Source organism: Fukomys damarensis, unplaced genomic scaffold, assembly GCF_012274545.1.
Source record: "Fukomys damarensis isolate Sample0158 unplaced genomic scaffold, DMR_v1.0_HiC HiC_scaffold_24, whole genome shotgun sequence".
Lineage (NCBI taxonomy): Eukaryota > Metazoa > Chordata > Mammalia > Rodentia > Bathyergidae > Fukomys > Fukomys damarensis.
The window spans coordinates 1715728-1740039 of NW_022900936.1; the positions used below are offsets into that span (position 1 = coordinate 1715728).

Sequence of the window (24312 nt, forward strand, 5' to 3'; positions counted from 1 at the left end):
ACTCTTGACAGAAAAGAGATATTTAATAATAATATAAACACAAAGACAAGCCAAACATTGACATGTAGTAAATATCTATTAAATGCAACAACTTCACCACCATTATCAATAGAAAAGAATCAACAGTAAAGAGCATGGAGCTAACTAAACATCTAAGGATTAATAAAGCTTAATAGCAAACAAGTAAAGATGGAAAGAGTGGGGAACGGCAGAATGAAAGAAGTTAAATTTGAAAATTACAGAAAGGGAAGGTGAGAAGAAGAGGAAAGTGAGATAAAGAATATTAGGAAGCAAAATGAAATTAATAGAATTAGATAAAAATAACAGAAAGAACAAACAAAGAAAAGGAAAAACAAAAAAGAAACAGTGAAATAACCCCAAACTCCAAAATAACTGATGAAGAAAAAGAAAGAAAAGGAATGTCTGGAACATAATTCCTCTGTATTTTTTTTTTTCCGGTATTAGGGATCAAATACAGGATCTTGTACTTTCCAGGCAGGGGAAGTGCCACTGAGCTACATCCCCAGCCTCAGTGTAGCCACTGAGTTTTATCCCCGATGGAAAAACATCTGTATTTTTTATGAGTAGTTTCATTCCAGGATCTTCAGTCTTGAAATCCAGCAAGTCACAGTTTTCTCCGCCTGTCTTTCTGACGTGTCGGTTGTGAGGTGTCCCCAACCCCTCCAGAGGCCCCTCTGTCCACAACCCTCTCAGGCTGTGCCAACCCTTTGACCCGTGGTGCATCCTCGCTCGTGTTTGCAGATGAGGAAAGCAGTCAGACCACTTCTGTGATGCATGTAGACAGCGGGACAACAGTCCAAATTGGCTGCTGGGTTTAATTCTCCAAAAGCCACACACACCACACCTGATGACTTCACCAGGGAGGGTAGGGCCTGTGACCTCCCCAGCCTGAGCATAAACTCCTCAGGGGTCTGTGTCTATCCTGCACCCTCTCTACGACTGTCTCCTTGTGGCCGTCTTCCACCCTGTCTCTGGGGCAGGGTGACCCCGGAAACCTGGGGCTGAAGTCTTTCTGTGGCTCGGGCTTAAGCAATTAACCCCTTCCCCAAACGGCTCCTGATTAAACCACCCTCCCAAATATGGCGGGCACTGCGCTGGGTTTCTCCTCCAAATCTGGCCTGCCGTGTCGGGGAGGTCACTTTCAGAGTAAAGCCTCACACTATTTTTGCAGTTTACAATCACCGTGGGTTTTTCTGGAGGCCAGTGATGCTGGCCTAGTTTGATGTTTCTCCCTAGTGCTGCTGCCCTCGCCGGCTCACCTTGTGTCTGCAGACCCAGGCCTCCGGCAGCCAGGGCAAGCTTTCCAGACTGCATTCTTCTCTGCGTTCTGCTGCATTTCTCCTGCTTCTCTGTGTTTCTAGTTTCCTGTCAGCTCCAGCCCCCCAGCCCCCACCGCCAGTTCCTGGAGATCTACTTCTTTTTTCTCTTCACCAAGTTGCTATTTTCCGGTGTCTGCATTTTGGGTCCTGGAGAGTCTGTGTCTTGCTGCTGATCCCTACTCTGCCGTTTTTCTCTCCTGTGTGTATACATTTTTAAAACATGAGTACTCATCTTCTGCCCACTCCACTGATTTAAACTTGATGGAGCAGGAGCTCCTGTCCTGTGATCAGGAGAGGACCTCTCTCCTGTTGCTGGCTGCTGAGCACTCGTGATTGGTCTGCCTGTCCCTTTCCTGTCACCCATGTGTTCCCACTGTAGAGAACTCGCGGCTCCCTGCAGGCTGTCAGACTGTGTGCCTCCGTTTCTCATGGCTGCTGACAGGAGATTGCCGCAAGTCCTCCCAGGTGACCCTTCCTGAGGGCACCCACTGCAGGCATCCTCACCTCCCCCGGGGGCCTCCCCAGATGGGGATCCCGCACCCCGTCACCCACCCGAAGTGTTCCTCGTGCCATGAGCACATTATGGCCCCACCGCACTCCTGCGGTGGACGCCGGAATCCTTCTCCCACGTCTGTCACAGTGTGGTGGACAGCGTGTCTGCTGTGATACCTGTGCGCCTGCCTTGTGCCAGGTACGAGTACCTGAGGCGTTCACGACTGGCTCAGGGTAGGAGGCTTTGAACTTCAAGACAGAGCAGCCTGGGGCGCAGATCTGCAGGACCGGCTGCAGCCAGCAGTGGCCACAGGGTGGCACCTGCGTGGCCAGCGAGGGCCCAAGGGGCCCAGGAGGATGCCTTCCAGGTGCTTGTGAGGGCGCCTGCCGACCTGTCTGCAGCGGCAGAGGCCCCGGCCTTCTGAGGTATGTGTGAAGAGTGGTGCGACGCAACGATCCATCCTCTCCTCTCACCCGGAGGGGTCAGGCCCGTCCCCCTGCTCCAGAGCCTCCGTCTCCATCGCTTCTCTCGGGGTCCTCTGCTCGGCTCCTGTCACACCATCATTTAGGTTCAGTGTGTACGGACGAGGTGAAGCCGGCGCTGTCTCTCTGGGTGTAATTAGGTTTACCTGTTGGTGTTTTATGCTTTCTGTGTTTTACTGCAGACTCAACACAGCCTTCCCACTCCGCATCAGCTCCACCCCCACTTCTAGCCACTGGGACTTTGCTGCCCCTCCTTCCGCTCTAGCTTTGCCTGGTTTCCCTTGTATGCTCTCTGCTCTTACTTGGTACCTGTGAGGTTAGAGCCATTACACATGCCCGGTGGCCAGATCTTGCTAACTTCAAGAAAAGTCTCTTTCACCACTCCTCTTGCTGAAATCTACTTCCCCTCACGTCTCTGTGGCCCCAGCTGATCAGTGAGACGCAGTCACTGCAAGATCACATTGCCTAGCTCGCCACTGCCGTCCTTTCTGTCCCGCATACATAGGAGCCGTGTGTTCCAAGCAGGGCATAGTCCTATTTTTAACCAGATTGACCCTCTATTCCTTTCCACGGAATGCTTCGTTCTGCGCATGGCTCAAGTTCAGCATATGCTCTGCTGCTGTCACTTCCAACAAAGCACCAGGACCACAGGAAACGACTGCGCCACACATCTCCGGCCTCAAAGTGTCACTGTTCTCCTTTTAATCAACACACGGTTCAGAGTCCCCTGGATATTGTAGATGCAGCATACGTTGTGAACAGCCTAGAGAGAGGTGCGGCCTTGGACCCCAATATGCTCAGGAAATTGACAGCATTTGCGACACTCAGAACCAAACATGGCAGCAATAAGCACGTGGCATAATAAGAGCTCTCAGGTTCCCACCAAAACAAGGAAGGAAGCCGGCATGCTGTGTGCAGGGATGCAGCCAACTGAGTATAAAATCCCAGAGCCCAGCACCTCACACACACCTCACTCACACTCACACTCACACTCACACTCACTCCCAGCCCAACCCCGCCATGGCCGCCTCCACCATGTCCGTTTGCTCTGAGCCCTGGCAGGTGGACGACTGCCCAGAGAGCTGCTGCGAGCCCCCCTGCTGCGCCCCCAGCTGCTGCCAGCCCAGCTGCTGCGCCCCGGCCCCCTGCCTGAGCCTCATCTGCACCCCAGTGAGCTGTGAGTCCAGCCCGAGCTGCCAGCCGGCTTGCTGCTCCTCCTCCTGCCAGCCGTCCTGCTGTGAGTCCGTCTGCTGCAAGCCTGTGTGCTGCACACCCGTCTGCTGCAAGCCCGTCTGCTGCACCCCAGTCTGCTGCAAACCTGTCTGCTGCAAGCCTGTCTGCTGCACACCTGCCTGTTGCACACCTGTCTGCTGCAAGCCCGTCTGCTGTACACCCATCTGCTCTGGATCCTCCTCCTCCAGCTGCCAGCAGTCTGGCTGCCAGCCGGCTTGCTGCTCCTCCCCCTGTGAGCCGTCCTGCTGTGTGTCCATCTGCTGCAAACCCGTCTGCTGCACACCCTCCTCCTCCTCCGTGTCCCTGCTCTGCCGCCCCGTGTGCAGACCCGCCTGCTGAGTGCCCACCTCCTCCTGCCAGCCCAGCTGTTGCATGCTGCCCTCCTCCTCCTCCATGTCCCTGCTCTGCTGCCCCACCTGTCCCTGCCCTGCCTGCTGTAACCTCCTCCTGGGCCAGAAGTCCTGCTGCTGACCTGCTGGTCCCCCAGGGCCTGGCCAGGCCTTTCCTGGGCTTGCACCCCCTAGCCTGGTCTTGACCTGGGTTAGTGGGCTGTCCCCTCCCCCCGAGGACAGTCCCCCATGTCCACAGTGATGGCCTGGCCTCTCCTCCCAGGTCCTCTGCTGTCACTTACCCTGAATCTCACTCTCAGCCCCTCATGGCATCAATAAACCCTCCCTCTCCTGATTCTCTGCCTCTTGTGCTCATGGGGACACACGGTCTGGGTCTCATCCAGCTATGGACATTGCTAGGAGCAGGGGACCTCACTGACTCCCTGGGTCACTCTAGGACTCCGTGCCCAGGGTCTTGGTCCTGCCAGGTCCATACCTGGGCTTCCTGAAGTGTCCTGGTCAGTCTCCAGGCCCTGTGATGGGGGAACACCGTCCACGCCGGAACCTAACAGGGAGCCCTGCCACCCTGATGGTGCCTGCCCGCCCGCACCCCAGGACCTCCCCAGCTCGCTCTCCAGGCTGCTGCCATGACCTGTGCAAGACTTTTGCCTTACCTTAACCCTCTTCCACCTCCCAAGTCAGTTCACAGTCGCCTCTGTCAAGGTCTGAACTACGTGTGACCAAGGCACCTGCTTGACCCTCCCTTGGCCGAGGCTTGAAGGTGATCTGCATCCTGCGCGCCAACTTGCCAAGCGATGACACAGTCGCCCTGCCTCAGGGCCTCGTGTCCTTTCCCCACCAGCGCCCTTGTCGGGCTGGACAGCTGCTCGCTGAGGTGTGCGTGCCCTGCGTGCACTCCGGCCGCCGACGGCTGTCACACTTCTACCGCGAAGGTTCCCTGCGTCCGCAGCTCCACTCTCCACCCTCCCGGCAGCGCTGGAGGCTGCACTGTGCATCTTTGTGAGGTCCGGTCCAGCCTGCCCTTTGCCCGCCCAGAGTGTGTGGGGTGGGGTGTGTGGTGTTGTAGGGTGTGTGGGTCCATTTCGGGACTCTGTTCCTGAAAGGGAATAGTGACGCTCACAAGTAGGCCACACACACCGAGAGGTCCGGCTGGAGATTTTATTCAAGGGGTGGGCGGGGAGAGAGCAGAGAGAGAGAGAGAGAGAGAGAGAGAGAGAGAGAGAGAGAGAGAGGCAGGTCCTTTTATCAGTTTCAGGCCGGGCTATTGCTTATTCATGAGGAGTGGGCTACCTTTAACCTATCACAGGCCAGCTTGTCTTTTATGGGTTCAGCCCTGCAGAAACAGGTTTCAACTTCTTTGTCTCTCTGTGGCCTTGGTGGGAGGGAAAGTAAAGATAAGAGCATGAGGTCATTCTAAGAGCCAAGAAGCACCAGGAGAATGCAGCCTGTGCTGGAGGCATCACAAAATACTTTAACAATCAATTCCCTAACAGGCCCCTTCTGTTCCTCTGTCTCACACCACACCACAAGCTGTTTCCAAATCCGTGTAGCTGTTCATTAAATCTTGAAATCAAATAATATAAATTCTCCAGTTCTGTTTTTGTTTTTCCAAATTGCTTGGCTGTTTGGGGCCTTTTTGTGTTTCCCCATAGGTTTTTTTTAACTACCTCATTGATCTTGACAGCAAAGCCCACTGTTCTTTGATCGAAACTACTTTAAATCTGTGGATCATTTGGGGAAGAGTTGAACACAGTTTTGTCTTCCAGCCTGTGAACATGATGTTCACCTCTCTCTCCAGTCATTTAGGGTTTCTTCAATATTTTTCAGCAATGTTTCTCATCGTTAGCATATTGACCATGTACATATTTTGTCTGTTCTTTTTTTAATATTTTAGTTAACGCTTTGTTTATTCATTTCCAACTGTTGATGGCTACCGTGTACAAATACCACTGGTTTTATATTTGATCTCCTGTCCTGTGAGTTGTTAAGTTCATTTACGAATCCTAGCAGACTTTCTGTCTGCTCCTTAGCCCAGAATCATGGTGACTGAATCTTTTTCCACGGCCACCCTATGTTAGTTACTTTTCTTGTGTTGCTGAGACAAAATACCCCACATCCAAAGTTAAAGGAGGAAAGTTTTATTTGGCTCACGGTCTATAGAGGTTTCAGTCCATAGTCGGTTTGGTCCAAGACAGTGGGGGCAGAGGAGGAACAGTTCATGGCAGCGAAAGACAGCAACAGCAACAAGGGACTTAACAGCATCTTCCTGCCCCTTTTATCTTGTTCAGACCTCTTAGGGCAGGTAGCACTCATGGCCTTAATCCTAGTGTCCTTGAGCCCAGCATTGCGCCATGAATCAATCACACGCTATAGACTCGGCCGCCTCCAAAATAGTCCCACCCCATTCACATGAGGCTTTGGGGGACATCTAGACACAAGCTGTAACATTCTGCCCCTGGCTCCCTAGAGACTCCTGCACATCCCTTTATGCAAAAGGCATTTAGTCTGTCTCTAAGAGTTGCTGAAGTCCTAACAGTTTCAGCATTGCTGAAAAGCCCAAGTCCCGAGTCTTCTCTGAGATTTAAGGCAAACTTTGAAAAGAAAGTCAAACACTTCCAACATTCAATGGCACAAGGTGGACTTTACCACTCCAGGGGTACAAATAGACAAAGGAATGGGACCAAGCAAGTCCAAAACCCAGCAGGGCAGACATTAGATCCCACAGTTCCGTTTCCAGCATCCACAGCAACCTGTGGCAAGTTGTGAGCGCCGGAGGGCTTGGGAGGCTCTGCCCTCGGCACTGCAGATGGCTGTAACTCCCACAGCTTCTCGCCAGGCTGGCCCTGCTTCCTCCTTCAGCTCTCCTCAGATGATCCACATCCTGGCTTCTCCATCCTTCTGGGCTCCCTGTTGCCCCTTTGGCTTCACACTCACAGTGTCACACACTGCTCTCAGGGGCCCTCTGCCTGGCCTCCCAGGGCTTCTTTTGAGATCTAGGCGGAAGCCTTCCTGCCCCCTCAACTCTTGCATTCTGCATGCGCCTAAAACCAACACCACATGGGTGATGCCAAGGTCTGCTGCCGGCTTCCCTCTCTAGGCTGTAGGGGTCAAGCATCTGGATCGCTGAGCACTCTGAACCAATTCTGAAGAACAAGTTCTCTAGGATGTTGCCATTCAGGAACATGGTGCTCTGGGGCTGTCTTCTCAGAGCAAAGTCTTTCACCTTTGCAACTACGAGGCTGCAAATGCTGGAGTCCTATTACTTCTTGTGATGCCCTCAGGCCACCTCTTCTATTCTGTTCCTTCTCAGCAATCAAGATCTCCTCTGTTCTGTCTTTGCAGGCTGCAACTTTACTGGAACTTCCTTTCTGGCCAAACTCAAGAGTGTTTTAAATCATTCTGCTGGGCTCTTTGCTCTTGATTCTCAACATAAATCTGGCCAAAGTCCCCAACAGTAGCCATACCACCTCCTTAGCATTAGACTGCCTTGAAATGTCCTCTGCCAGATTAATTAGTCTGCCACCCTTAATCTCAGTCTCAGTCAAAGTCTCTGAACTTGAGCAAAACGCAGAGAAACTTTCTGCCAGGCCATAACACACATCCACACAGCCATCCGTCCTTCCTCCCACCAGAAACCTCCCCAGCCTGGCCTTTACTGGCTTTCTGGTCTTCTGAGCTCTGACAGAATCTCCCATAAACAACAGCCTACTGCGCTCCAGCCCTACTTTTTCAGCTGGGATCTCCAAACCTTTCCTAACTCTTTCCCCTTCCCACAGGCCAGTGCCAAAGGCTCTTTAGCCACACGGCCAAGTAAAGTCACAGCAATGACCCCACTGCCCTGGTACCAAATTCTGTGTTAGTCACTCTTCTCTCGTAACTGAGACAAAATACCCAACACTCAAAGTTAAAAGGGGAAAGGTGTATTTAGCTCACAATCTGTAGAGGTTTCAGTCCACGGTCAACTGGCTCCAAGGCAGGGATGGCAGAGAGGCAACAGTTTATGACAGCAGAAGACAGCGAAAGCAACAAGGGAGCCTTACCTATGCCTCCCTGCCCTTTTATCTTCTTCAGGCTGCTGAGGGCGAGTAGCACTCACATCCTAGCGCTCTCAGGCCTAGCGCTGTGCCATGAATCAATCCCACACTCTAGATCCAGCCACCTCCAAAAGAGCCCCACCTCCTACTGCATGAGGCTTTGAGGGCCATCTACACACGACCATGTGTACACAGGGCTTTTGTGTCTTTTCTTGCCATGTTATGATATGAAGGACTGGGGACTGTGTGGACTAGAAGTGGGGGCGGGTATTTCTGCCCCATCTTGGTCTTGGGAGGGTTTTCCCCAGAAAGGGCAATGGAGGTTCTCTTTTATTCCTAGTTTTCTGGGGTTTGATTTTTTTAATAAACAGATGTTGAATTTTAGCAAATGCCTTTTTTACATCTGTGAAAACAATCACAGGGCCTTTTTTTTTTTTACTTATTAATATGGTGAGACATATTGATTTACTTCTTTTATGCCAACCTCATACTGCAGACAAAAACCACTTACCTGTGAGCATTGCTCCTTCTACACGGCGCTGGATTCAATTTGCTGATATCCTAGTAACTTTTTTCCCTGTATTCATGAGACGCAAAGATCTGCAGCTCTCTTTTCTCCTGATGGTCCTCTCATATTGGATATGTTGGAATAAGGCGAAAAGTTTTCCCTCCTCCGCTGTTTTCTAAAACTGCTTGGGTGAGACTGGTGTTATTTCTTCTGGGAACTCTCAGAACCTAGCAGCAAAGCCTTTGAGACTATCATTTGCTTTGTGTTAAGGGTTTTAGTTATGAATTGAACCTTTTCAATTGAGAGGGGTTTTTTTCTCTTTTTTCCTTGTATTAGTTTTTGTCCTTTGTATCTTTCCGGTTATGTGCCTGTTCCGTAGAAGTCACTGACTGTATGGGCATGAAGTTATTTGTGGTATTTCTTCACTGTCTTCTTAATCCTGTAGAATTGGGAGTGGCCCTTTTTCCTTTCCTGGTATTGGCAACTTATTTCTTCTTTCTTTTTTCCAGAAAAACTGGAAATTTGTCCATCTTGCTGATTTTTTTAAAATTCTGGATTTTACAAAAATTCTCCAGTTATGGTGTCCGTTTTCTCTGCAGTAGCTGTGGTTATTTCCTTCTGCCGGGTTATTTGGGGACTCAGCCTGTGCTCCTTTAACCCCTTCTTATGGCCGGAACTCTGACTGCTGGCCCTAGTCCTTCCGCTTTGTCAGAAGAAGCAATCAAAGCTATGTGTGTTCCTCTGAGCACCTGTGAGCTTTGTCCCACACATTTCAAAATGTGGTAATCCTACTTGCATTTTGTTCAAAATATTTCCTAATTTCCATTGTGACTACTTTGAATCATGGGCTATTTTTTATACAGCAAAGCCACGTGGTGAGGTGGGTGAATTGTGGACTATTTTTAAATGCACTGTTTGGTTTCGAAAGATGTGGTGATTTCCAAGATATCTTTCTGTTATTGCTTTCTCAGTCTGTTATGGTCAGATGTCACACTCTATTTCAGTGCTGTGCTTTAAGGGTTAGCTGGTGATTTGTTTTAGTGCACATTCAACAGAACGTGCGCTGTGCTGTTGCGCATGGACTGTCACGCAGTGTCCACATGGGGGCTGGCCTATGGCAGTGTCTCATTACGATTTAGTTCCTGAGTGTCCCCGAGAGGGCTTTGGCATGGTGAGTGCATCATCTGGGCCTTGCTCTCATCAGTGGACTCACCCCCTACTGAATGTGCCATTAGGAGGCCAGACTGGCAGGAGGAGGTCGCCGGGGTTCCAACTGGAACCCAGCTCTCCCCTCCCCGTGTTTTGGCTGCCGTGAGGTGAGCAGCTTCCTCCCCCATGCCCTCCACTGTGACATTTCTGCCCTGGAGCCGGCTGACCATGGACTGAAACGCCCGAAACTGTGAGCCGGACAAACCTCTCCTCCTTTAATTGGTGGGCATTGAATATTTCATGCCAGCGCCTGGAAAGTGACAAATACACCAGTGTTATCAAACCTGGCGTCCAAGGCCTGACCATCTTCCCTTTAAGTGTTTTCCTACCCTCCCTCCCCATTTGTCCGGCCAACTCTTACTCCTGTGCCCGAGGCCCCACTGTCCCCACAAAAGCCTTTTTTTTTCTCTCTGTCCTTTGCTTTGGATAGCTGCTGTATCTTCTGGTTCACTAATCTTGCCTTCTGCATGGTCTAATCCCGGGTTCATCTAAATTCTGACGGTTGTGCCTGCGTCTCAGCTCCATTTGGCTCCATTTGGTTCCTTTGCCCTTTTTTGCAGTCTGCCGGGCATTCTTCTGTTGATTCAGATGGAAATGGTGAATCGGCACAGTGCAGCTCTGCTCACAACCCTGGTGACAGCGGACAAAGCTGGGAGAGGAGCCAGGCTGTGGTCGGGGTGCACCCATGTTGTGGGATGAGGCAGAGGGGCAGAGTGACCTCGAGACAGCAGGGAGGGCACCGAAGCAGGCTGTTCCAGTCCGTGGGGTGGCGGGGCCCAACCACAGCAGGAAGGACAGGAGAGTCCCTCGCTTCTGTTTCCTTCCAGCTCCCCAGCTGTCGCTGAGACCTTTTGCTCCCCATCTGCCGATTCCCCTGACTGCTGCTGCAGGGTTTGACTCACACCGTGCTCATGGGCTGTAGCGTCCTCTTCCCACACCCAGTCACCAGGCCCGAGTGGGCCACGTTTCCTCCCGTGAATGAGCGCCAATTCCCCGCCCACTTTCCCGGAAGCAGCTCGGGCTCCGGGGTTCCTGTGCTGTCTCTGGGGCTGGGTGCACAGACCAAGCCTTGGCCCAAGGGCAGGATCAGCTCTGCCTGGTCACAGTGACACGGCTGTGGGTTAGGGAGGCCCTTCTCTGCTCGACCAGAACCCAAAAACCCCGCCCTCGGGAAGCCATATGTCCCAGGGACCCCGGGCGGTAGGGGTGCTCCCCACAGGGTCCACTCCTACCGGCCCACACCCACCTGAGACATGGCTGCCTGGGGTCCTCCGGGAGGACACTGGCTGGAGTCCTGCAGGACACAAGACTCGGCCCTGCTCTTGGCCCCCAACCCACCCGCACCAGTGCATTCCGCCTCCTCAGGCCTCATAGTGAACAGAGACCCCAGTTGAGGGTCCTTAGGGCGGGCTGAGGCCAGGCCATGGTGGAGCTTGGTGGTGGTGAGCATGGGTGGGAGGAGTGTGACTCGGTCTCCCCACTGCCCATGCGTCCTCGAAACCCACACGGAAGGGGCCCTGAGGGCCAGAGAGCCATGGAGAGTCAGAGCCGGATGAGGCAGTGGGTCACGATGTCCCTCGACTGGCCCAGGACGTGTACTGAATGAGGACATCGTGATGGGCATACAGGAGTCTAGACACAAGCAGGCGAGTGCTCCATGTGTGGACAGTGACCTCCGGGGTCAGCATCGGCCCTGGTAAAGGGCCAGCTGGGGTCAGGGAGCGCTCTGCCCCAGGCCTGGGGAAGCAGAGGCCAGGTGTGGGTCTCTGGGCCATTCTTCTGGACCTGGTGACCATCTGCAGGTCTTTAGCCGGTCAAGAAAGTGCTGGACACAGCATAGCTTTACGTCCCAGTCACCACCTGTGTCCACCAGCATCCCATCACTGTAACAAATCCCAGAGAGAATCCATTCATCAGGAGAAAAGGTTTCTTTTGGCTCATAGTCTCTGAGGCCATGGCCACTGGTCCCGTGGGACTGTGGAGGGGGAGGTGCTCACTGGTGGGAGACACAAGATAGAGTGAGAAGGGGCTGGGGCTGCCACCCTCTGCGGTAAAGCCCACGTGGCAAGAGGCTCCCCACGAGGTCCTCCTCCCGGAGGCTCACCGGCTCCGAGCAGTGCTGCTGTGGGGTGAGCCTGTGGCGTGGATGAACCTTGGGGTCGCCTGCAAGCTCAGCGCTTTCCTGTGTTGTTGCTAAGCCAGGGAGAGCCCGGGGGACGGCTTTCACCAAATGAACCCCCCAGGAGCTCACTGCTGTGGAGCAGACCTCAAGGGCCAGGCCGAAGCCACCTGCTGGGAGTCGGTGCCAAGGGTGGTTTTCCCGCGGGTCGCATGCCCTGGCCTCCTAGGCAGCCTCCTACCCTGTCCCAGAGCAGGGCCAGTCAGGAGAGGCTGACCCACAGCCCCAGGACCCCGCTGCACAGTCCGTGTCCTCTCGAGTTGGCCCTCACTCTGTCCAGGCCAGGGCCCGGGCCGTGTGGGTGATGCGTGTGCACGGTTCTTTCCCTCTGCCTGGAGCCAGGTCACCCACTGTCCCCACCCTGGGGCCGTCGAACCCCCGTGCAGGTGGCAGGGGCGGGACAGGTCCCCGTCAGACACGGTGCTCAGTGGCTGCTTGGAACATCATGAGGGCTCCTGCTGCAGCCCCACCGTGTGGCCCTCGTGGCCGTGGAGTCACAGCATCCTCGCGCTGCTGTGACAGCCCGTGCGCCCGTCTCCTTACCTTGGCCCGGCAGGACTGAGAGGCCGAGGGAGACAGTGCCCACGCAGCTGGACACAGAGGCCTGGCCCCACTGCCCACGTGGCTCCCCACACCAGCGGCACCAGTGGAACCCACAGGAGCATTTCGGGTGACACAGAGCGGCAGGTGCTGCTCACGGTGGAAGACACTGTGTGGAGGGAGAGTTAAAAGGGCGAAGTGAGCAGGACTGGGGAGTGAGTAACGGCAGAGACAGCTGGGGACAGAGCCAGGGGCCTCAAAGGGGCAAGGCCTGGAATGCCGCCTCCCTCTGCGTCAGTCCAGACTGGGGGAGCCGCACTGCCCTGGGCACACAGGGCCACAGAGGACCAGAGGGAGCAGAGTACAGTGTGCAAAGGAAGAAAATATGGCCATGTGGCCCAGCAGTAGAACAGCCAGGGAGAGCCAGAGAGCCAGGTCTGGTTTAGTCAGGCATCTTTATTGGTCAGTTTGTTCAATGCACGGGGGCAGGTAGGGAGAGTGGGCACAGCCACAGGGCATCTAGAAGCCCTCCCAAGGGCAACGGCACTGAGATGGCCCTTTAGCTTCTCAAGACCATTCAGCCTGCAGCCAGCTGGACAAGCGACACCAGGACATGGTCTAAGTGTGGGAGCGGTTCAGGCGCAGCTATGAGCTTCCAGGTGGGACCTGAGCCTTCTGGCCCTGAGGACCAGCAGGTCAGCAGCAGGACTTCTGGCCCAGGGAGAGCCCACAGCAGGCTGGGCGGGGGCAGGCAGGGCTGCATAACAGGGACACGGAAGAGGAGGGCTTGCAACAGCTGGGCTGGCAGGAGGAGGAGCAGCAGGGGGAGGCGGGTACACAGCAGGTGGGTCTGCACACCGGGCGGCAGAGCAGGGACATGGAGGAGGAGGAGGGCATGCAACAGTTGGGCTTGCAGCATATGGACACACAGCAGGATGGCTGGCAGGGGGAACAGGAGCAGCAAGCCGGCTGGCAGTCAGACTGCTGGCAGCAGGAGGAGGAAGAGGCCTGGGAACAGATGGGGGTGCAGCAGACAGGTGTGCAGCACACAGGCTTGCAACAGACAGGTGTGCAGCACACAGGCTTGCAACAGATAGGTGTGCAACAGACAGGCTCACAGCAGGACGGCTGGCAGGGGGAGGAGCAGCAAGCAGACTGGCAGTCAGACTGCTGGCAGCAGGAGGAGGAGGCCTCGGAGCAAATGGGGATGTAGCAGACGGGCTTGCAGCACACAGGCTTGCAGCAGACAGACTCACAGCAGGACGGCTGGCAGGAGGAGGAGCAGCAAGCCGGCTGGCAGCTCGGGCTGGACTCACAGCTCACTGGGGTGCAGATGAGGCTCAGGCAGGGGGCCGGGGCGCAGCAGCTGGGCTGGCAGCAGCTGGGGGCGCAGCAGGGGGGCTCGCAGCAGGAGGCGGCCATGGCGGGGTTGGGCTGGGAGTGAGTGTGTGAGTGTGAGTGTGAGTGTGAGTGAAGTATGTGTGAGGTGCCGGGCTCTGGGCTTTTATCCCCCTCCCTGGCGGTGCTGCCCTGTCCATTTTGAGGCCCCACAACTTCCTCCTTCCTTGTTGATATTTGCAGCCACTTCCTGGAGGTAAAAAGCAGCAGTGACTCTGTTGCCTATTTTGTTGCTCTGATCACAACCCCAGAGAGGACTGAGCTGGGGTGCAGGTCCTAACTTGTTTTCAGTCTCAAAGAGCAAAGCAGGGAAGCCGTGGTCCTGTGGGCTTCTTCTGCACAGTGCTGTCAGCCAGGGGCACCGTGTCTGCAGATGCTGGACTGCTGACCTGGGTCCTGTCCTTCTGAGTGACTCTCAGAGCTGTGTTTGTGCATCCACATGCAGGACTCCGCCATGGGAGCCAAGCGCCTGCACCAAGGGCTGGAGGAACTCGGGTCTCAGCCTGGGAGTGGACATATGGGTTCAGATGGCGGGGCTGTGGTCGCTGCATGCCCTGGCTCCTGGTGTCATGGCCACTGCTGGTGTCCCCTGCTCATGAAGGCACCATCCTGGTCTCAGCCTGTCTCCTTCCACTCAGCGCCTGCCCTGTGTTGCTCTGTGTCTGAGTTGCTTGTCCTGAGTACGCAGTCGGGCTGGACCAGAATCCCCCTACCCCCTGTGACTGTCTTACTGGATCTGCTACAAGGCCCTATTCCCAAGGTCACCGCACAGACACTGGGTCAGGGAAGGACTTCGCATCCTCTGGGAGAAGACAGTTCAGGCTGCGGCCCATACGTGCCGTGAAGCAGGCCCAAGACTCAGACCAGGTATGGATGCTCACGGGCTCCCATCCAGAGCTGGTGAGGACAGGAACCAGGGGCGCAGGACATGGACCCCAAAGCACACGCGTGCCGACCCAGCTTCAGCACACGACTTTTTACATCTTCCCGAATGGTTGTTAGAATGGTGGCGAGCGCCCACAGGAGCCCCACACTGCTTCCTGTGCTGCTCCAGATGCAGTGATCCAGTGGCCAGACTCAGCTCTGGTAGAGCTCCCCCTTCAGGACCTCACGGGTACTGCGCCAAGGCTCCTCCAAGATCCCCCCCCACCTCCCCCACCCCCGCTCGCCTTTCCGTGTCCTTTGTGACCTTGAGCAGAGCCGTTTCTGCCTAATACCCCTCAGCTGGGCCAGGCCGGCGTTTGCTGTTGGTGAGTCTGTGCTTCTCGTGGGCGGAACACAGGATGCTGGCTGGCCTGGTCCCGAAATGTCATTGTTCCTCCATCCGCTGTTGCTCAGGGTTTGGGGGTGACTCCAAGGCTTCAAGTAGTAGATCCCTACTTTCTGTGCACACCTTTGCCCAGTAGTCCTCCTTCCCCATCCCAGGGACCCGGTCTTAATTTCTTTGATTTGATGAAAGAAAATGTGCTCTCGAGGGCCTGCTCCAGGTCCTCCTCGGGCTCTGCCTCCTGCCAGCTGCCACCCCCAGGAAGCGCCCCACGGACCGGCATGGGCAGCTGCCTGGCCCCTGCTCTTCCAAGGACAGAGTGACGGGCCCCCAGGCACACCTGCCGCCGCCGAGAGCCCTGCGGGGTCCTGCATGCTCCAGGCACGGGTCCTGCTGCCACCCCCAACCACCTGGGCCTGCTGCCCTCAGCGACCTGCCCCCGAAACCGTTGGCTGTTGGTCCAAGACTCCTGCAGGCAGCACCAGCAGAGCGGGCCATAGGAGCACATGTGTGCCACTGCCGCCTCCAGCGGACTTGGGCAGGGACACAGGGGTTCTGTCTAGGCAACGGGGAGCCGAGAATCAGGCCAACTACGGGATGGCAACCATCCGAGGTCCCATCCACGGAGAAGGGGTTCCTGTGCCAGGCGGCAGCAGCCCCTGCCGGCCGTCTCTCAGGACCATTCTTGTCCCCAGGCAGGTGGGCGTGTGGTCCCTCTTCCATGTCCTTCTGGCTGTGTTCACTATCATTTTTGGTTGGGGCCAGCACGGTATTCTTGACTCTATCAGCTACTGGTGTGAAGTGCAGAAAATGCTCAGGACAGACCCCACCCCACAGGCATCGCAGCTGTGGCCATCACCGCCCCAAAGTCCTGCCTAACCCACCTGTGCTCTCTTTCACACAGACCTGCGCCCCCTGGACATCCTGGCAGAGGTGATCCCTTCAGATGGCGCCGCAGGCAGGATCAAGATGACGCAGGCACAGGGCGTGCGGGGCCTCCAGCTCTCGGCCACCGCACCGCAAACAGTGAGCTTCCCGGCCTCCAAGATTTTCTCCAGATGTGACCTCTTCCCTGAGGAGTTTTCCATCGTTGTGACCCTGAAGGTTCCCAGCCTTCCGCCCAAGGTCAGTGGCACTTTCCCGCTCTGAGGTGGGAAGACCTGATTTTCCCAAGATCGGTGTGCACAGGGAGCGGCACTGGTGGGGCTGTGGCCGGTGGGCACCTGTTGAGGTCCCTGAGCCACCTCTGGGTGCAGAGTGCTTGCCCTGTCACCTTGCTAAGTGTGCAGGCCATATGGGATGCCATGTGCCGGGGCTGCACTGCTGAATATGCGCTGGAGGACGCAAGCTTGGAGCTCGTGCTGATGTCCTCTGCCGTGTGCTAACGGCACTTCTGGGAGGCCCTTCCTGGGGTGCGGTCCTGCGCCTCCTCCCTCTCTTCCCTACTGGCCTGAGGGCAGAGACCAGGGGCATTCATCTCTACCTCCCTACACACCAGACGCCCCACACCCCACATAGACACACAGATACACACTCACACACCGTGCACACGAGCAGCCACTCAGATGTAAGTACATACACACAGACACGGATCAACACCCACACCATGCACATAGAGCACACACATGATGTACACGCACACACACACACAGATGCACACTCACACTATACACACATGGGCGCACACACAGTGGTCCACACAGACATACGTGAGTCCTGGGATACGCCCAGTAGAGAAGTGTGGATTTGTGTCTGGGACTCAGCCTGGCACCGAGGTGACTCCTGCAGGCTCCCCCGTGTCAGACGTGGCCCAGGACCCACTGCCCTGTGCCCCTCCTCTGACAGAGATGCAGGTTATTTATGGCTTCTCTGTTTTACCCACTGATCTTTTTATTTATATGCCAGTACCATAGAGTCCGTAGCTTTGTCACAAATTTTAAAATTTGGAAGTGTGAATGATTGCTCTTTCTTCTTCTTCAAGAGTGTTTTGCTTATTTTGGTGCCCTTGCTATTCCACACATTAATTTGAAAGTAAACTTGTTGATTTCTACAAAGTCAGCCGGCTCCCGACAGGAACTGGACAGATCTGTACATTCACTTGGACATTGCTGCCATGTTCACAGAATTAAGACTTCTGGCCCACAGACGTGGGCTGTTTTTCCACTGATTTACAGCTTTAGCAAAACAAGAACAGTGTTTTATAGTTTTCAGAACATAAGTTTTGCGATTCATCTGTTAAACTCATGCCTCTGTATTTTTTCTCTTCAGTGCTGTTGTACACAGAGTTGTTGTCTTAACTTTTGACTTGTTCATTGCAGATAGGTAAAGTACACTTGATTTTTGTACACTGATCTTGTATCCCGTAACTGTGTCCTGTTTCCTTCTATTCCTCACTTGCTACATTGTTCCATCATGAATGAGCATTGGACTTTGCCACGCACCCTTTCTGCATCCACTGGTTGTTTTATTACATTAATTGATTTTTCGGATGTTAAATAGATCTTTCGTGCCGTGGGTATATTCCGAGTGGCCATTGCGGCAGTTTTACGTTAGTGTGACAAATACAGGACACGATCAGCTTAGAGAGAGGAAAGGTTTGCCTTGGCTCAACGCACAGCTCTGTCCAGTCACTCGGTCCTGTGGCCTTTCGGCCTGTGGTGAGGCAGCGCCTCATGGTGGGAGTGCACGGCAGGGACACTGCTCGCCTCGCCTCGCCTCACGTGGCCAGGAAGCACAGCGAGGAAGAGGAGGGCAGGGACTCGGTGCACCTCCCGGGGGCGTCCCTGTGACCCAACTCCTTCCACCGGACACTGGACGCACCCCTTAGGGCTTCCAGCACCGACAGCAGCACTGCGGGGGACCAAGCCTGCAGCACGTGGGTGTCGGGACAGTTCAGACCCAGACTACGGCATCTGTGGTGCTAAAATCTTCTCTATGTTGCTAGACTCAGTTTGACAGTGTTTTGCTGAGGATTCTGCATCCATATCACGAAAGAGGCCAATCCGTGGATTTCCTGCGATTCTCTCACCTGACAGTAGTAGGGGAGTGACACTGACCTCGGAGGATCAGTCTAGATGAAGCATCTGCTTTTCCAGTTTTCAAGAGCTCGTGAAGAATCGCTGTTTCTTCTCCCTCTCCTCCTGCTCTTCGTCCTCTTCTCCTTCTCCTTTTACTTCCACTGCAGCCTCGATTCTTTTCTTGCTCGCATTGGCTTTAGCTTTAGTTTGCTCTTGTTTCTCCAGTGTCTTCAAGCACAAGGCCGGAGTATCGATTAGCTGAGACTGTTCTTGGTGTAGGTAGTGACACTTTAAACGTCTCTCAGAGTAGCATTTGTGCTGCTCCCGTAACTTCTGGCATTTTGGTCTTCCTTTTTGTTCGTCTCGACTTGCATGATTTTCTTCTTGACAGCTCCCTGACTCTTCAGTCATACAAGGGGTACGCTGTTCAATGCCGCACGGTTGTGGGTTTCCCTAAATTGTTCTGTGGTTGACTTTTAATCGCATCCCATTATTGCCAGAGTACATGCTTGGCCTTTCCTTTCCCCTTGCATTCATTTAAGTCTGTTTCATGGCTGAGCTTCTCTCCGAGCCCAGTCTGTGCCTTTCAGGGAGTGCGTGTGGCTGCGTTCTGTACCTACCCGCTCGCTCTCATGGACTCGCTGTGTTACACAAGCCTTCTGGTTTCTTTTTTAAAAATATACTTTGTATTTAAGACTAAATGGACAGACACTAAAGAAGTAAAGAAAAGGTTATTTTAAAGAAAAGGTTATTCATTTTGCCAAATGTTTACAGTGATTTGAGCTCAAAAGCTCTAATTTTCATCTGATTCCTTCAATCAGTTCTTCAAAATATGCCATGTGAGGCTGACCAAGGGAACATTTTACAACCTCCACCTCTGCGTCCCCCGTTCTTCTCCAGTTGAAAGTGAGTGCAAACCACAGTGTCTTCATCCATCCGAATGTGTTTCAGTCCAGTCAGGAGCATTGTCCTTGTAGATATTCCTGGAAATACCTGATACTTCTGCAAGCGTCTCGCTATATATGGAGGAGGAGCAACCAACCCCACGGCAGCTTTGCTTTATGTAAAGAGGGTAGCCTTTCTCTTCCCAAATCTTGTCGGTGACTCCAGGGTCCACATGATGGCAGCACTTGGGCACTGCTTGTCACAGTGCACGCTCTCCACCGCCCAGGCTCCATTCCGGGACTTGCTGAAACTCAGCGCTAGCCTCTTTCATCTGATCTCAGGCAGTCCATCGGGAATTCCAGTAACATTGATCTTCACTTGAGAGACCTCTGCGTGAACCTGAAGTCTGACCCCTGCACTGGTGGAACTGGCTTGGCTGTGACCACCACATTCACATCCTTCATCCACACTTGAGGTTTCCCCACTCTTTTCGCATTTTGTGCAACTCCTTCTTTTTCCCAGGTGGGAAGTGCTTGTCCTTTCTGCAGCTCATCAGACACTTGTGAGCTCACTTGAAAGGAGCAGGAGATATTTAAAAGCTGGCTGTCATCTTCAGCATTCTCGAATGATGCGAACATCACCCGTGTCTCAGGAATGTCCGCTTTAATCTGGAATCCTTGGTGGGCTCTTGTGCCTTAGCGTCAAGCTCTGGATCTCCTCCTGTAGCTGGATATTTTCCTTTCTAATTTCATCAAGTAATCCCTCATTTTGTTCATCATTCACAGATTCTTCATCCAGCTGTTTTTCTTTAAGTACTTGATTTTTGTTGCTTTGATCGGGTTCCATTCTCCGCGACCACCAACCAACCCAGTGAGGGACCCAGGACCTGCGCTCGCCCTTCCTGGAAGCCAGGGGCGCCCTCCGTGGGAACCGCACAGGCTGGGAGGGATGCCCTGGGCCAGGGCTGGGGCTGGAGCTGGCGCTGTCTCTGGCGATCTGAGGTGCGATCTGAGGTGCCCACAGAATTGGTGTCCTCGCTTGGTTCCTGTGTCTCCAATGATTGCCACTAACTCACAAGCCTTCTGGCTTCTTGTTGCCCATCTACCTAGTTGTTCTATCCATCGTTGGAAGCAGGGTGCTGAAATCTCCAACTAATGTGGAATCCTCTGTCTCACCTGCACTTCTGTCAGTCTTTGCTGATGCACTCTAGCGCTCTGTTGTTATTTGCATATATACTTATATTTGTTATACCATCCTAACAGGTTAATTATCTATAAAACATGCCCCTTTATCTCTAGCAAACACACTTGTCTTAACATCTATTTTATCTGGCATTAGGTTAGCTATTCCAGTTTTTCTGGCACTGGGGATTGAACTCAGTCAGGACTTTGCTCTTGCGAGGCAGGTGGTCCCCAGCACAGCCATTCCAGTTTTATTGTAGTCTCTGTTTGCATGTACATGTCTTTCCATGCTTTTACTTTGTTCCTGTTGTTGTTGTTATCATTATTGTTTTGAAACAGGATCACTGTGCAGCTCAGGCTGGTCTTGAATTCACTATGTAGCCCAAGCTGTCCTCAAACTCACAGTGACCCTCCTGCCTCAGCCTCTCAAGTTCTGGGATTACAGGTGTGCACCACCACACCTTCTACTCTCAATCTATTTGCATCTTTGAGTCTAAATTATGCTTATTGTAGAGAGCATTTAATTGAATCCTGCTTTTTAAAAAATCTGGTCTGACAACCTCTGCCTCTTGATTTCATTATTTAATTAATTCATATTTAATGGTATTGATACATTTTTGACACTCATTTGTAGGGTGTGTCTTCTTTGTATATTCACCTACTTGCTAAAATGGACTTGTAACCCCTAAATCAGTATTTGGGGTACTTTCGTAGCCATTCATGGACATTCGTGGGATGGTGGAAATATTATTTGCCAACATCACGTTGCCAGTAGATCTGAACAAGGTCGTGTCCCACCTTTTGGTTTCACCTCTCAAACAGTAAATGAGTACCTTTTTTGTGGTATATCAGATACCAGTTTTCATGTTTTTGTGCTCTTCTAATTAAAAGCTACTTTTGGTGATTGTGTTGTTTGAATGGGCCCGTGGCATAGTGACAGACTGCCGTATAGTGTTCCACAGGGAAAACGCCGTGTTGTACCTCACAGGGAAGCAGGTGTGTTTGCACACTCAGGCATGAGTCGTGGAGTTGTTGGCTATGGTTCAAAGCTAACAAATAAACAATAAATATTAAACATACATTGTATTAGTCTGCTTTCCATCACTGTGACAAAATACCTGAGAAAAATAACTTAAAGGGAGAAGGATTTGTTTTGGCTCACAGTTCAGAGGTTACAGTCCATGGTCATCTGGCTCCATTGCTTTCAGCCTTGTGCTGATGTAGACGTCATGGCAGAGGGCGTGGCGGGGAAAGCTGCTCACCTCAGGGCAGCCAGGAGGCAGAGAGAGAGAGAGAGCAAGAGAGGAAGGGGCAGGGCCCAGGTGGAGTGCCCATACACCCCGTGATCCACGTCCTTCCTTAGGCCCCACCTCCTGATTCTTTCTCCTTCGCACAATGCCACGAAATTCAGGGACTTAATCCACTGCCCCTTCATGAGCCAGTCACCTCCCCAAAGCCCATCAGATTTCCTTCAGGGACATTTGAGACCCAAACCATAACACACATGAAATAAATCACATATTGATCAATTGAAAATGGTACCAGAGGCTCACAGGAACCTAGTTCTGTGCTACTCTAAGAGCAGTGGCATAGTCTTTTCTAATTCAGTCTTTTCAGTGACTTCTGCTTTTGTTTGTATGGTTTTTGGGTTGTTTCTTTGTTTGTTTTTAACCAAGTCTTACTATGTAACCCAGGCTGGTTTTGGATTTGTAATCCTCCTGCCTCAACTTCCCAAGAGCTGGGATCATAAGCATGTACCACCATGTCCTGCTTGAGACTATATATAACATAATTACCATTATTAGTAAGAATCAGTTATAGGGCCAGGGATTTAGCTCTATGGTGCCGCACCTGCCTCACAAGTGAAACATCCTGAGTTTGATCTCCAGTGCCAAAAAATAAAAAGAATCAATTGTAGTATATTGTGACTATATTTGCTTTTTGTTTCTTATGTGTCTGGTGTGATTTTTTTTTGTCATTTCTCCCTAACTCCTCTCTTTTGCATTAAGTGAATATATTCTAAAGCAGGATTTTGATTTCTTTAATGATTTCTTTACTATATTTTTAGTGGATGCTCCACGGCATACCAAAATTTCTTCTAACCTCTCAGAATCAACTTCAGATTTTACTAACTCAATTCCAGTGGAATATAAAAACACTGCTCCTGTATAGCATTGATCCGTTGTGTCCCTTAGTGGTCTCATTGTATGCATATTATATATAGAGGCTGAAAACCCAACAATAGATTGCAATAATTATTACTTTCTATAATTTTATGGCATTTGAAAGTATCTTAGGGAAAAGGGAGGACAATGATATACTTACAACTTTTATTATATTGACCACCTTTTCCTCATCTCTGACTCCCTTCATTTTTCCTGTGGATTGAAACTACCATCTGTAGCGATTTCCTTCACCTAATATGGCTTTGCTCCCACATCCTCCCTTTGTGCTCTTATTAACATCTATCTTTTCCCCATAAGTTACAGGCCCGTCAACACATTTTCTACTCAGCTGTCTTTTTAATAGGGTAAGAGAGGCGAGGAGAAGAATATGCGTTTGCAGATTCCCGTGTCCCCTTCGCAGGTGACTCCGGGGGACTTGCCTTTGACCTGCCACCACGCTCTCTCCGTGTGAAGAACCCGCTGGGTCTCCCACACTGTACCACCAACAACTGCATCTCTCAGTTCCTAATTCGGGACATCTTTATTTTGCTTCCGTTTTTTAAGGATAGCTAGGTTGGGTGTGGGATTTTTGGTAGACCACGTTTTCCTGCTAGAATCTGAACATCCTTCTGCTGCCTCCTGTCCTCCAAGGGTCCAAGGAAAACTGGCCTTTGTTCTTCTCGGTTCCCTTGTCCATGACCCATCATTTTTCTCTAGCTGCTGTCGTGATTTCCGCCTTGGTTTGTCTTGCAGTGTTTTTACTATGATCTGTTGATTCGTGGATCCTTTGTGTGTTTCTCATTTGGAGTTGGTTTGGTTTCCTAAATATGTAGATCGCTGTTTTTTCCATACATTTGGCAACTCGTAAGCTATGATTTGCACAATCATTTCTCCACTCCCACCTGTCTTCGTGAAGCTGTGCTCCAGCAGAGCCCCACACCCTGCTCGATGGGCAGAGGGACCCCAAACCCCACAGCTCACTGGGTCCAGCAAGCACCCAGGATCCCACACAATAGCAAGCCACCTACCCTCAAGAGACTTGGCAGAGTGACCCTAGGATGCAGACAGGAGGCTGTCACCAAACCAGGGCTACCCAGTCCCAGGGCTGCACCACAGGCTACCACATTCAGCCATGCAGGTCTTTGCAGGACAAGGCCCCAGGGTACCAGACCCTGCTCTCCTCAGATGGCAGCAGTGCCACCACCTAGTGGCACTGTCCAGGCTACAATAGGGCCAGACACAGGCAGAGAGCAGGCAGGCTTGCACGTGGACTCTACGGACTAGGCTTCAGACGTGGTTGCTGGCACCATGGGTGAGGAGGAAGCTGTGCACACTTTTGCCATGCAGAGTTCTGGGAAGTGAGACTGGATCAGGACAAAAGGCCACAGCGCCTTATGGTCGTCCTCACTGCACTGGGCCTGCCCTCTTGGTCCCTCTCTGTGCACTATCTCTGCTGCAGGAAACATCCTCACCCCTGCCCTAGGGATCGCCCGTGCAGAAACGTGCTGTGTGCCCATGGAAAGCAGCAGCATCAACCACTGGCAGGGCCAGCCGTGTGGAAGCACCACTGGCCCTGGGTTCTCCCATCCTCCTCCCTGGTCAGACCAGAGCTCGGTTTACAAGGGCAGATGTCCCGGGTGGAGCAGCAGGCCTCACTTCCACCATTGCTGTGTCGCCGCTGTCTCTGCATCTGAGGAGCCCACAGATGAACCCAATGATCCTGCTGGTTCACCAGGAGAGCTGAAACTCAGGACAGGACAGTCCCAGCCGGCATCACAGCCAGCAGACACAACACTGAGCCAGAGTCATGAGACAAACAGGGCCAGGAAGAGGAAGGCTTCACTGTGCCACTCCCAGGAAACACAGAACACAGAGCGGTATAAAAGAGCAGCTTCCAGGATCCACACTCACTCACACTCACACTCACACTCACACACTCACTCCCAGCCCAACCCCGCCATGGCCGCCTCCACCATGTCCGTCTGCTCTGAGCCCTGGCAGGTGGACGACTGCCCAGAGAGCTGCTGCGAG

The 24312-nt window shown here is 52.8% G+C and overlaps 5 protein-coding genes and 1 pseudogene across 7 annotated transcripts in view; 4 read left to right on the top strand and 2 right to left on the bottom strand.

The window, feature by feature from the left end:
- Nucleotides 1–24312, top strand: part of Tspear (thrombospondin type laminin G domain and EAR repeats) — a 161899-nt gene that overhangs the window by 94328 nt on the left and 43259 nt on the right. The window contains exons 1-2 of one of the 3 annotated variants that reach the window (XM_033768120.1): nt 14944–15016; nt 15938–16158. In XM_033768120.1, coding sequence (XP_033624011.1) covers nt 16003–16158 — 156 coding nt within the window. In that variant the 5' untranslated portion in view covers nt 14944–15016; nt 15938–16002. Of the gene's footprint in view, nt 1–14943; nt 15017–15612; nt 15733–15937; nt 16159–24312 lie in introns of those variants that run through there. The other 2 variants (XM_033768119.1, XM_010636443.2) reach the window with 2 other exon arrangements.
- Nucleotides 2916–3887, top strand: LOC109118437 (keratin-associated protein 10-4-like). The gene has a single exon (XM_019209353.1). It carries the CDS (start codon nt 3336–3338, stop codon nt 3885–3887), a length of 552 nt encoding a protein of 183 aa, XP_019064898.1. The 5' UTR covers nt 2916–3335.
- LOC117283251 (keratin-associated protein 10-9-like) lies at nt 13065–13790 on the bottom strand. The gene is made up of 2 exons (XM_033755926.1): nt 13617–13790; nt 13065–13559 (listed from the first exon to the last, which is right to left on the bottom strand). Exons 1-2 carry the CDS (start codon nt 13788–13790, stop codon nt 13065–13067), a joined length of 669 nt encoding a protein of 222 aa, XP_033611817.1.
- Nucleotides 16110–24312, top strand: part of LOC117287504 (keratin-associated protein 10-4-like) — a 34768-nt gene continuing 26565 nt past the window's right edge. Inside the window, exon 1 of the mRNA XM_033768125.1 lies at nt 16110–16158. The gene's annotated coding sequence lies outside the window, so the exon portion shown is untranslated. The remainder of the gene's footprint in view (nt 16159–24312) is intronic.
- Nucleotides 18755–19887, bottom strand: LOC104870710 (annotated as a pseudogene).
- The window catches only part of LOC104870709 (keratin-associated protein 10-4), an 8303-nt gene continuing 7726 nt past the window's right edge, over nt 23736–24312 (top strand). Inside the window, exon 1 of the mRNA XM_010636438.2 lies at nt 23736–24254. Coding sequence (XP_010634740.2) covers nt 23797–24254 — 458 coding nt within the window. The 5' untranslated portion in view covers nt 23736–23796. The remainder of the gene's footprint in view (nt 24255–24312) is intronic.